The 13875-nt window shown below is 38.4% G+C and overlaps 1 protein-coding gene across 1 annotated transcript; it reads left to right on the top strand.

The window, feature by feature from the left end:
* Positions 1-311: 311 nt before the first annotated feature.
* cunh15orf39 (chromosome unknown C15orf39 homolog) lies at positions 312-12046 on the top strand. Its single transcript, XM_056254072.1, has 4 exons — positions 312-531; positions 2235-5168; positions 8032-8068; positions 11846-12046. The coding sequence occupies exons 2-4, from the start codon at positions 2276-2278 to the stop codon at positions 11895-11897; spliced, it is 2982 nt and encodes a 993-aa protein (XP_056110047.1). The 5' UTR covers positions 312-531; positions 2235-2275; the 3' UTR covers positions 11898-12046.
* The last annotated feature ends 1829 nt before the right edge of the window (positions 12047-13875 follow it).

The raw sequence follows: 13875 nt of genomic DNA, 5'->3' as shown, positions 1-13875 counted from the left end.
AAAACTGGAAAATGTTGATTTAAATAAGAATATAGAAGCCTTTTTTCACAGACGTTTGGACTGTACCCTAACTTTTTTTAATAATCTATTTATGTTGTCTAAAATTCTGCATCTTTTATTCATTGCACCAAGACAAAATCTAATTTATTAAACATTTTGTATTACTATTATGCTTGACCTGTGAAATGGTCAGAAACGGGTTAAGAAGACGTTATTGTTTTAAGTTGAAATATACGTAACCATCTAGCCTACCACTCACGCATGATTTAACTGCTGCCGCCTGTGCGTTTAAGCCCCGCCCTCTTTCTTACTGTCGCCGTTCGATTGGCTATACGTGCTGCCACCGACATACTTCGGCTGCTAGTGCTAAATAACCTTTCGGAAAATAAGCAGCGACGTTAAAGCAGCATGCTTCTTCTCTCTGCTCTCCTGAACAGTACTTCATCCGCTCCCAAATCGTTTGGGTTATACTTTTGGGTGTTTCAGTTGTCATGGATTGGTTGAGGACGGATAGGAATTTCAGTGCACGAGGTGAGTGTTGCTGTATAAACAAAAGTTGGTTTAGGAGTTATTACAACGTGAACTTGTTGGCGAAGATTGACGGAAGTTTTACGAACATTATCAATACACACAGATGAATGTTGACAACTGTTTAGTTGTGTTGTTACGGGTGTAAAGTTTGGCATTGGAATTTGAGATCGCGTTTCAGCTCATATGATAAACACTATCAAAATTATCCTAAGTAAAAACAGTGTAGTATATTAAAACACAGTTTACATAGTTTATTTAAATGTGCGTTTAATTACGACGAATCCTCCACATATCGAAGGCTGCTGAAGTTTTGTCGCTGTTTTCCTACAGGTTATAGAAGTGTCTAATACAAATATTTAGATCAGGTAAATGTTGACGGAAGTTTACCAAAACACCCATAACGTGACCCAAATGGTGTCTTCTCTAAACGCGGATTTGCATGAATGAATTTGCATGTTCGCCTCGCGCACATAATAGAGTCTTGTCTTCAATTTGTCAGGGTGCAAAAATGTTGTGTACGTTACACTGTATAATTTTTTATGTATACGTTTATGTTAACATTTGGTAACTGTTTGGAAGTTTTAGTTCTTCACATACTTCTTCCTCTGTGTTACTTTGGCATCATATAGGCACATTAGGCTTATTTGGATATTATGGCCGCGTCCTAATTCGGCACGCGCCTATGATGCTCACAAATGCTGACTACGAAGGCAACTCACTAGGTTTTGACTCACAGCCACAGTATGCTGAAAGATGTTGGGGGTTGTTTCATCACTTTAAGACCTCTGGGTGGCCTCACCTGGGGACTGACTGTCTCCACCACTGATAAACCACTTAAATCCCCCTTCACTGCCAGTGTCAAGGCTTGTGTTACCCTCCTGTGAGCATCATTATGCTCTCTTTGCTCATTAGGGAACATCACTGAAGGGAATGAGTGCATCTCCCCTCTATGTGAACACTGTTCAAATGGTAGCTATTGCGTTTTAAAAATACTATGTTTCATTTGAAACTTTTACATTATAAAAATATAAGGATAAGATATGTAACGAAAATCTAAATGTATAAAGATATGTATACGAATATGAAATATGTACGAGTATGACATGTCAAAATGCATAATTCAATTATTTTTCCAATTTGTTTCATTTACTAGATGTAAAAACATAATATTGATTGTAAAAACACAGTAAGAGCAATTAGAAATGATTGTTTGCATGTATACTATACATCCTTAATTGTTATGTTTTCTTTTGTCGTAACTGAACTCAAAATGCATGTGACAGAACATTTGTGCATATTCACACATAATTAACTTTGATATATTTGCCAAACTGCAATACGCTCTTGCACGCAAAGGAAGTAAGGTGCACCCACTGTTGTGAAGCAGAAAAGTGCCTGTTTTTCTCTTGTTGTGGTTACCGCTCAAACGTTTCTTCCTAATGTTTGGAGGAACCTGTCACGTGACATTTGCCAAAATAGAATGAAGAACTGTACAGCTAAGCGACTGTTTTAACAAAACCACAGAAAGGAAGGTATTGCTAAGTAGATAAATAAACCACAGAGGTGAAGCTGGGTGACTTTAAAAAAAAAAAATCTCACTCTTGTCAGGGTACTTACTCCAATGATTGTACAACATTGATAACGATAATTTAACATATAAACTCAAAATGTGTGTTTTTTTTTCTTCTTATTTTCTTGTATAGATATGATTTAGCTGGGTCAAGTCAGAGCCTGGGAATCCAAGATGAGCAGTAAGCAGGGACGGAGCTGCATCAACCCTGTAGTTCAAAGTAATATGGAAGGTGCAGTGGGCACTGTAGTCCCCGTGGGGCACCCTAAAGCCGACCGCCTACAACACTATTCCCATGATAAAGCTCTACCAATCAGCAGGGCTTACTTCCCTTACTCTCTCAGTGGACAAGACACTCTTGACTTTCCTTCTCCATGGGGCCCTTCAAAAACCTGCGTGAGAAATGGGCCGAATCCAAGGATTCATTCATCAGCCACGGAGGGGTCAATTACAATTCCAGCTGTTTACAGGCCTGATAAAGTGTCTTTCCCAGTGGATGTTGGTGGTGGCCGGTGTGCTCTACCGCAAGAGTTGGCAGCAAAGCAAAGATTGGCCTATTATGCCAGCAGTCCCAGACAGCACAGTCCCAGAGCAGCAGGGGTCATCTCACCAGTGGCAGTTCCCAAGGGTCACACTGGAGGGTCAGATGCAGAAAGCTGTGTTGGGCTGGCTATTCCAAAACCAGTATACGGTCATAGCCCCTGCTGCACTGAGCGTGGATGCACTACAGGGCATAGCTACAGCATTGAACATGGGCCTCATAGGATGTCCCCTCACATATATGATGGTGAATGGGCTGCTCATTTCAGCCGTCTTGCTTACCTGCACAAAAAGGGCCAGGAGGCATTGACGCAACAGAGGGTTTTGCAATTAGAGCATGGTGTGGAGGCTATAAAGGACGGAAAGACAGAGGGCTACCATGGTATCGGATCAAACGTGCCCAGGAGATCTCTACCTTTAATGGAACCGAGCTATACTTACAACACTGCACGTCCATTTGTTGGTGCTACACCAGAGTATTGCCAGCGTGCCCCAATTCGTCCACAGATGCACACGGGTCTTCCCTATGCTTATGACCCAAGGACTATGGCACACCGTGGAGTTCCTTCAAAAGTATATCAGAACCATCCTCAGATATCTAAATACACACGTATGCCTCCGTGTCCCAATGTCTATTACCCTCAGAGTCACCCTGAGGCTTACCGAACAGATCACAATGCTATTACAGACGAGCATAGTCAACATCATCATATGGATCAGTTCCATTCCCCTCAAGCTGACTTGATATCACCGTCCTGCTCTGTTGCCCCCCCACACCATCATCTGATCTCAAAATATCCTACTTATCATCCTTATGGGGTGCATTTAAATAGTAGCCAAGCACCCATGCATGAGCAGCCACATCCCCCTTTCCCAATGCATCAATCAGAGCGACCAGAGCGACCTCTTGATTTTTCTATACGAAGAGTGCAGACACCCGACTCCCCTCGGGAGCTTTATAGACAGTCTGGAACTTCTGGGGCTTTCCATCCTACTCCAGCCCACTACAGACATCTCAGTAACACCACTACCCTTGAACACTCAGAGATGTCTGAAACTGGTTTTCCTGTTGGCGGCTCCAAAGAATTTCCTATGAAGTCCTCTGAAGAGGTATTTAAGAACAGGCATCATGTTTCAGATCCACCTGACCAAGATGTGTTCGCTAAAAGGCCCAGAGAGGAACTTGAAACGGACACGGCCGGTAAAAAGCAAAAGATTGACTCAACCCATGAGTTGTCAGATGATGAGCCTCAGTCACCGTCCTCCCCACCAATGCCAGTTATTAATAAAGTTTTTAGCTTGGCTCCTTATAAAGTCTATTTTGAAGCTACAGGCATGTTGACTTCCCTAGGAGATTCAAAAAGTCCAAAGCCAGAGCTTGAGGCGACCCGGCTTAAACAAGAGCCGGAAATTGAAAACTGTGATCTAGAACCAAATTCAGGTGAAAGGGACCTCAGGTTGAAGCAAGAAGCCCAAATGTCACCAGCTAACAGTGACAATCCAGTTGAAATGCCAGATACTGTAAAGATCAAAAAAGAAAAACTGGATCCAGATGACGTAGCTTATCAGTCGGAAATGAAAGTGAGCATCGCTGAGGAGATGAATCATGAGGCTCATGATCCTGTGGTCAAAGAAGAGCAAAGGGAGTCAGACACAAGTATGGCTGGCTCTCTTCCTTGTCATGTTGTAGTAAAAAATGACTTTGAAGAAGAAAGCAACCCACCCTTAGTAGAAAAGTATGAATCTTCAGCCACATGCAAGAATGCTGTGAAAGATGACATGGAGTCTATTTCATTTCCTACACTGCCCTCAACACCTCCAGTGTCGCTTCCGTTGACTAAATTCTCTCTCACTAAAATCCCACCTCATTGCCTTAAATTGTCAAATTTTAAGATAGTCATCCCTGCGGTCCTTAAAGCTCCAGCAACACAACCTGTTGAGATTGCTCAGTCTCCAGTGGAGGACAAGCCACTTATGAGCAGCAGCAAACATGCCCGTTATCAGTTTATGGAGCTTCACCAGTCCCTCTGTAGACTAATATACTGTTGTGTTACTCGAACCCCGTGTCAGGAGCTCAGGGACTGGTTATGCAAACTGGACCTTCGAGAGTCAGGCAAAGCTCAGAAAGTGTCTTGTCTCTTGGGGTTGAAAATGAGGGAATTATGGCTGAAAGGTGAGGAAATGGAGGTGTCTCTTCAAAAGGTTGTCTGTCAGCTTCAAAGCTACGTCGAAAGCCGCGAATGTCCCTTTCCTCATGTCATGAGGGCTGGTGCGGTGTTCATTCCCATGTTGGTGGTCAAAGAGGTGCTGTTTCCTCAGGTTCAAGGCACATTCATAGACCAGGTCCTGCAAGAGCATCGAGTGGAGCTCAGGCCCACCACCCTCTCAGAGGAGAGGCAGCTCACTCAACTCCACAGAAAGGCTTTCTCTTCGAAACTCCGGAGACTTCTGTCCCTTAAACATCTGCCAGATATATACCCTGATGTCCTCAACCTTGTCTACCATGACAACGTCTGCAAGTTCATTGGTGAGTGCTGGATGGTTGACCACTATAAATAACATAAGACGTTGGAATGCACAAAATGTTGGTACTGTCAGTTAACAGCCGTTATCAATTTTTTTTGTTGTTGTTTATCATATCAGTTGATATTGGATATTTAATTGTACATGCTCATTTTCTCCATTTTTACATTTAGATCTTTGTAGTCAAGTAACGCTCACCTAAATTTAATAAATGTAAATTTTAAATGTAATTTTATCAAATATCAAAATTAATATAAATGTTTCATACTTTGCATTATACTGTTGTGCTATTTATTATTATAGCGTTTTAGCTTTTACTATATATATATATATATATATATATTATATATGTGTGTGTATATATATATATATATATATATATATATATGTAACTACACTGCCATGCAAAATTATTCATACCCCTTCTTTTTTCAACATTTTTCTTATGTTGCTGCCTTGTGTTAAACTACTTTAAATTAGCCCTTTTTTCACATCGATCTACACTCCATGCACCATAATGACAAAGCAAAAAAAAACGATTTAATTTGGAAAGGTACACACCTCTCACTAAAAGGTTTAACAGCTGAAAATGCATATCAGAGCAAAAACCAAGCCCATGAGGTCAAAAGCACTGCATGTGGAGCTCAGAGACAGGTTTGTGTTGAGACCGATCTGGGGAAGACTACAAAAAAATTCTGCTGAATTTCACAGAAGCATGAAGCCTCCATAATACTTATTGGAAGAAGTTAGGAACAACCAGGGCTGTTTTTCTCAAAGGCATGAGCTAAGTTGATCATAGAGATCACTTGTAGCAATGGCTCTATGATCCACTTAGGCTTACGATTAGGGGTGCACCGAAATGAAAATTCTAGACTGAAAACCAAAACCGAATTTTTTTTTTTTATTAATTAGTTTTTTGTCTAATTGTATTAATATTAGACTTTTTTTTTTAATTCAATTTAATAATTTTATTGGATCTGAATTTATAAAACACATGCCAATAAAATAGCCACACTTATTTAAAGTAACACCAAAATCGGACACAAAAATATATTAAAATATTATTAAATATCAATATATTATTCTTCATTCAGTTCTATGCAACAGAATCAGATTTAACAGATTTTTTTTTTTTTTACTAATTATCAAAATAAAATATAGTCCTAGAAAACTATTATTATCAGAGCAGAATTGCAAACAGAAACAAGGTTACTACAGAGAAATTTCATGTCAGCACATTATTTGAGTGGACTTTGCTTTTCCGGTGAGCATGAGCGGTACATGAGTGGAGCGTTCACTTGGCCCGTGAGCAGCTTGAGCAGAGCAAACCTGGTGCTGGTAAAAACCTACAGTCTCTTTGCTGGGCGGCATGTCTTTTCAGCTCATATTTTTGGCCTTTTTTCAATTTCGTCCAAAAAACAAAAATACCATTTTCGGAAGATTTTATCTATGCAAAAATATTGGTGCATCCATACTTACAATGCTTTTGGGAAACACAACCCAGGACTCTTCCAAGAGCTGGCCTTCTTGCCACACTGAGCAATCGATGGTAAAGGGCCTTGGTTAGAGTGGTGACTAAGAAGCTGGTCACTCTAGTTGACCTCCATGATCTCATATGGATATGAGAGAAACTGACTGAAGGACAAACATCACTGCAACACTCTACTTATCTGGGCTTTGAGCGCCCAGACTCAAGCCTCTCCTCAGTGAAGACGCATGAAACCCCACTTGCAATTTATAAAAAAGCACTGTAACCTGAGGCTGTAAAGGTGCTTCAACCAAGTACATGCGTGTAATGTATTTATTTTAGTTTTTCTCTTTTAATAAATTTGTAAAGGTATTACAAATCTGTTATTTGGTTTGTCATTATGGTGTATGGGGTGTAGTAGATTGGTGTGAAAAAAAAAGTAATTTAAAGTCTTTTAACATATGGCAGCAACATCAAATTGGGGGGGGGGGGGCTAGAGTACAAATACTTTTGCAGGTCGATATTAAAATTCTGTTCTATTTTGTTTAAATAAATTAAATAAATAAAAATTAAATAAATTTTTTATTTATTTAAATTATTTTGACAAAAAATAGTACAGAATTTTAATATCAACCTTAAAACCGTATGTAGTATTGGTCAGAATTCTAATATTGGTGTAACCCTAATACAACTTTTTTTTGGCATTCTTAATAAAATTATATTAATTAAATCATTGTTCATTTTTGGATCTTGCACTATGGTAATGACGGTACTGTTATCCTCATTGCCTGAAACATACTGCAGCATATTCGGTTAAAGGATCAGATTTATGGTTCCTTTTTTTTAGTTTTGTAACAGGTCTCTTCAAATAAAAAAACTGTCACTAGGAGTGAAAACATTTTAATAACTTGTTCATACAATACATGTATTTTTTTAGAGTTAAATTTCATAGTAAATGGAAGGATAACTGTGAACACTGAAACTTTGTTTATTTTTAGTAATATTAAATTTCAGTTCCACATTTTAAGTAAAAGAATTATCAAATTGTGTTGTGTCTTGATTGTTAGTTTATTGTATTACACATTCTGGCTGAATTCTTGCTCTTTAGATAGGAGGCTTAATATTACATAATTCCTGATATTAAAGTTTAGTCCTAGATCAAGTCTTTAAACTGCTAAATTATTAGACATTTTATATTTTTTAAATATAAAAACCTATTTGATTTTGGAAGGTCTGTTATTTGAATTATTTTTTATAATTTACAGTTACTTTAATTACTTTAATTACATACATGGCGCATACCTGTGGTGACATCTCTTTTATTGTTCATGCTTTATGATTTATTTTTAATCATACTTTTGTCATACTTTTTTGATTTGATACACATTTGTTGTTGCAGATTCCACTGCTACAGATGGTGTCCAAAAAATGCCCAGGTACCTTCTTATTACTTTGTCCCCCAAAACTCTCTCTCCAGTCACAAACAGATCTCGTTGACAGTTGTAGAGCACACTTTGCAAATCTTTGAACCACTCATGTTTCTTCCTGGTGCAGTTTTGTTGCAGGTGTTTTCTGATCATCAGATATAGTCTGGAACGGAACAGTGATACGCTCAGTTTCAGATGCATGCACTTCAGGGAAGGAAGTTAGAATTCTTTTGGAGGAATGCTAATGCGGGTGGGGGATGGAAGGGGTTGGCATATGCACTGGCTAACATTTCTCACCTGCAGTCCCATTACAGACCACCAGGTGACAGCTGTCTGTTATTAGTTACAGAGTTCAGATGGTTTTTCTTTTTCCTTTGTACTAGTAGTGGGAAGTTCGGATCATTTTACTGACTCGGATCTTTGAATCTCGTTCAGCAAAGTTAAGAAATCTTTTTTCGAGTCATTTCGTTCATTTCAGCAGAATATAATTCAAATGTCATGTTAAATAGCCCAACACATCTAACGTTAGTACTTACGAAAATGTTGATTACATTTGAAAAAATAAAAATAAACTATATAGGGTAATGCAGCCAAACCCAAATTATAAGAAACCGAAATGTTTAATTAATTGATTAGTTGGGTCTTAAGTTCAGGCTATTGCAGTCTGTTAGTTCCCCTATGGTTAGTTCACCTCATCTCCTGATCCGAGACGTTATTTCTTTTGCAACTTCAAATTGATCACGTCTGTTCCCCGCCTCTCGTGTCTTCGGGTTCGAACTTCGAGACGTTACGTTAGTTCAGTCGACTCGTCAGTGTCTGATCTGGGCCGTGTGACACAGCCCCATATGCATTTGAATGCACTGCAGTAACGCCCGGTCAAGAAAGAGAAATGTTTCAGGTGTGAGTCTTTCGTTCTTTAAGTCACAAACCCATAGGCTGAATGCAAAAACGGAAATGATTAGTTCATCTTTCGGGTCCGAGTTCTTCGTTCTTTTGTCACGTGACCGTTGGTATATCGCTACAAATACAATATTAGATTCGTATTATTGACTGCGTCTGAATGTATATTGTTTTATATTTAATAAAACTTGTGCATCTGTGGTGTGTTTTTATTATTATTATTATGTAATATATATATATATATATATATATATATATATATAATTATTGTTATTATTAGATTATCTAATAATAATAATATTATATATATATATATATATATATATATATATATATATATATATATATAACACACCACAGATGCACAAGAAACATTTAACAATAAAAAAAGAGACGGAGAGGGACAATAACAAGATGGAACTTTTTTATTTTTTCAGATAATGTTTATTGCACATATTTTGATAATTTTATGTTGACTCCTAAATATAAAACAATATACATTCAGACGCAGTCAATAATACTAATCTAATATTGTATTTGTAGCGAGATAACAGCGGTCACGTGACAAAAGAACGAAGGACTCGGACCCGAAAGATGAAAGTACTCAGTTACTAACGTAACCTCGGTTCTCTCTAGAAGACGGAACGAGTACTGCGTAATATCGTATGCTAGGGGAAAACCTCTTTTCCACGAGATATTGAAGCCAAAAATTATCCTTAATTTTGAATTAATGTAAAACGCGTTGCGGCAGCATGCAGACCTAGGCAAGACGGCTCACGTGCCTATTGGCTGTCCTGCGGCAACTGCAGCACCTTATCAAGAGAGGCCCTTGGTGACGTCAGATCCTTCGCGCCCACTACGTCACCTCCCGCCAAAGCGGGCGTGGCCTGGGCCTATAAATATAGCTCGATGGGCTGATATAATCTGGTTTTTCATCGCCGAAGCGAACCAGAGCATGTTGCTGGCACGGCAAAGATACGGAGTACTCGTAGTCGGGGAGCCAAAGTCTCAAAAGCTCAATAAAATGGGTTGTACAGTCTGATATCCAATATAGCTATATATTATATATCCAATATAGCTAGTATATAGCTATATCCTTTTTTTTGTGTGGCCGTTCATGCCACAAGCTAACTAGCTAAAACTTTTCTAAACCTGAACGTAACAACTAGCCATGTAGCTAATTGCTAAGGGCAGCTAACGTTTAGTGTAGCCTTTAGTTATCCTTACTAGCCTACTATCTGTCTGACATGAAAAACACTTCAAGGACCACACCAGCCTACATACAAGTGTATTTCCAATGATTCCTTGCTCCAAAGGTATCCTTGTAGCAGCATTTATTCTCATATCTATTTCTTTACCTAACAAGTCCAGTTGAAATTTTCACAATTTCTCAACTTCCGGTCGAAGCAAAATGGATATATAGGACACATACCTCTCTTAGAGCATAAGATTCGGATCATTAAAAAAAAAATAGTAAGTCTCTACCCTATACCTGTGAGGAGTTATGGCCATTTAAAGAAACCACCGAAATTAGCTAAAACGGCTAAAGCTAGCTAAGTAAACTAATAGAGAATGTATACTGCTGCTACAGGGATACAATTGGGATGAGGAATCATCAGAAATATACTTGTTTGAAGACTGGCGTGGTCCTTTCAGTTAATTACCATTACAATATCCATATTACCATTCTTTTCCCAAAAGAAACGCTGGGGCAGACCTACCGGTATTCACTAAAGTCACTGTCACTTACCACAGATAATGATGAGCAGCTTCGAAGTCCGTTGGTAACCGTTGGTTGGTTATTCCAAACTCATTAAAATTACTAAGATCGTGTGTGTGTGTGTGTGTGTGTGTGTGTGTGTGTGTGTGTTTGTAAGTGTGCCATGATGCTAAATATACAGCATGTTTTTAAGAATTTTGACAGCAGTGTAAAATTCTATTGAAGTTCTGAGCCTGTTGATCGCCAACTAGTAGTGAAATCATCACAGATCCATTGATTTTGGTTGGATTTTTTATCATTTTTTCTGTGGAATGAGTATAGTGTTTGGTGAAAAGAATGGCATATTGACTGATGTCATACCTTAGGGGAATAGTTGATTGCCAATGAAGTAAAGATGAAAATATTGGAAAAAAAGTGAGAAAACGCCTAATTTTTTTGCATTAAATAGATGCAAAATCATGTAGAAATGTGTTTTAAGAGTTATTTTTTTCAGTGGATGTTGTCAGCACATGTGTTCTGTGTATCTGGAATGCATTTATTGACAGCCTACCCAACCCACTAAGGATTTGATGAAAAAAATCATTTTTCAAATTTTTCTGATAAAAAATAAAGGGTGCATACACTAAAATGGCCACAATTTGTTTTTGCGATATTTCCGGCAGAGCAGACCCTCCAATTATTGGTTCTTAGGGTCAAAGTTAACAGAAAAAACACAAATAAAAACTATGGCAGACCATGTCAGGTTCAACCCATTTTTGAGACTTTTGGCTCCCCGACTAAATATTTAAGCATAATTATATTTATATTTATTTCATATGTGTGTGTATATATATACCGAATCTCTTTTTACTTGTATTTAAACGGAATTGGTGCCCATTGAGAAAAAAGAGAAAACTATTCAAAGAATTTCTGTTGTGTCCTACAGAAGAAGGAAAGACATACCATTTGGAATGACGTGGCTAATTAGATGATGACAATTGTCATTTTTGGGGTGAACTGTCCCATAGTTCAACATATGAGTCTAAACCCATGAGAGATAAACCCATTCAAAGTTGGGTTGTTCACATATTATTATAATAATTATTATTATTTAATTGCAATCTAGCTTTAATAGTAGTCATTTAACAAATGCTGAAACTAAATTCCAGTTTGTTTTCTTTCTACAGGAGCAGAAGCCAGCTTAACCTTCAAGAGAGAGAGCACGGACAGCTCAGATGAATCGTCCGGCCGTGTGAATGGCACTGAAGGATTCTACCTGGAGTCCTCCAGACCACTCACTCCGAAAACCACATGTGTGGACAACTATTGCCTGAAGACAGAGAAAAAGAAAGGGAGAGTAAAGATTTCCTCCAAGAGGACATTTTTAGATGAGACCAGTTCATCACTAGAGGATGAGTTTACTGAGGAACCGGCGAGGTGGAGCGTCGTCAGTTCCATAGAGAGAGATGAATGGGAAGTGTCTCTTGTGACTCGCAATGACAGGGGACCACATGTGGAGGTAAACATTGAAGATGAAACCCAGGAAGAGGCTGAGAACTCCTCCTGGGCGCGACCTTTGACCTCTGATGACCTCTCCTCTGATAGCACCGAAGAGACTGAAAGCACGTCATCAATGTCCTTTCAGAGCCGCAGATCCAGCTCAGCAGGGTCTGCTCAAGGCTTGTCCAAAGGGTGCTCCAGCATGGTCCTCAAGCTGAGGAAGGTCTTCTACAATGAGGGTCACAGGGGCAGAGTCCCCCACTACCAGAAGGTCACAGATTCTTCCGAAACTCCAGGGTTCAGACACACAGACAGTGACCATTACAGGAAAAAGAAACGCAAATCATCCCAGCACAAAAGACGCCGTGCCGACAGGGAGTTTTCTTTCAGTTCGTACTCTCAAAACCATCCCTACCTCTCAAAAAAACATGTTTCCAAGCACCGGCGCAGATGGGTCCTGCGCTCCGCTGTGCAGTCTGCCCACCAGGCCATGGACAACAGATATCCTGAACTGGTGGGGAAGAGGATATGGCACTTGTATGAGGAAAACGACAAAACCGAAGTGTGGTACAGAGGAGTAGTGCTCCGCATTCATGAGCCACATACCAACCCACTGAAAACTGTGTTTGAGGTCAAATATGATAGTGAGCCCGAGTGGCAGTACTATCTTGAGCTGCTGTTAGACTATAAGAAAGGATGGTTGAAAGTTGAGAACTAAGACTTCTTGACGGTATTATTGTTTTTATTTTGCACCTGAGAACTGAATTGATTCTAAACTGTGAATAGAAGTTGAATTGATGAGCGATGAAGCAGTCAAACGATTATTGACTCTTAAGTTTTGGATAAATTTACTGCAACCTAAACCTTGACGCGTTTTAAGTTACAGTGTGTTCAGTTTCAACTCATCTTTGTTTCTGGTGTCAACAATGTTTCAGTTCTTGCTGTAAAGTTGTTGGCAAACATTCCCAGCAGCTGACATGTTGATAACTGTTTAAGCATTCCATGTGATTGGGATGAAAGGAAATGCTGTAAAGCAAGATGTTTAACTGTTTACAGAATAACTATTTTTTTATATCGGCTGTTGTCATGTTATGTACCTGATTTTTAACCCTTTTTAAAAAATTACAAATATTTGGCTTGCTCCTATTCATTTTTTTATAAACATCCTTAAATTGACATTTGAGATTTCATTGTGACGTTTTTTTTTAAAGAGCTCTTTAGTGAATATTCTCATGATGTTTTTTTTATTGAAATGTTTATGGAAACATGTTCCTAAGAGTTGATAAAGATTATTGTAACTTTGTACACTACCATTAAAATGATTGGGATTGGTACAATTTTATTTATGTTTTTGAAGTTATTCTCAGCAATGCTGCATTTATTTGAAACAAAAATACAGTAAAAACTATAATATTGTGAAAACTGATGAATTTATTCCTCTGATGCAAAGCTGAATGTTCAGTTTCACATGATCCTTCAGAAATCATTCTAATGTGCTGAATTGCTGCTCAAGCATTTCGTGCTATAAAAACGGTTGTGCTTTTTAAAATTTTTGTGAAAGCCATAATAGCCTACATTTTTCTGGATTTTTGATGGTTCGGGAGAACAGTATTTGAAAAAAAAAAAATGTGTAACATTATATTCTGTCACTTTTGAACATTGCCAAACTTTTGAACATTGTGACTATCTCAGTTAGATAATTACATTTTTTTTTAAC

This window comes from Rhinichthys klamathensis, unplaced genomic scaffold, assembly GCF_029890125.1.
Source record: "Rhinichthys klamathensis goyatoka isolate OS25496 unplaced genomic scaffold, OSU_Roscu_1.1 h1tg000005l_1, whole genome shotgun sequence".
In the NCBI taxonomy this organism is placed as follows: domain Eukaryota; kingdom Metazoa; phylum Chordata; class Actinopteri; order Cypriniformes; family Leuciscidae; genus Rhinichthys; species Rhinichthys klamathensis.
The sequence above is the reverse complement of the archived record's forward strand: the minus strand, read 5'-3'. Positions and strand labels throughout refer to the sequence as shown.

Coding starts and splice junctions, on each gene's coding strand:
- cunh15orf39 (XM_056254072.1), top strand. CDS start 2,276: ATGAGCAGTAAGCAGGGACGGAGCTGCATCAACCCTGTAGTTCAAAGT. Junction 5,169..8,031: donor CAACGTCTGCAAGTTCATTG/GTGAGTGCTGGA, acceptor TTGTTGTTGCAG/ATTCCACTGCTACAGATGGT. Junction 8,069..11,845: donor GGTGTCCAAAAAATGCCCAG/GTACCTTCTTAT, acceptor TTCTTTCTACAG/GAGCAGAAGCCAGCTTAACC.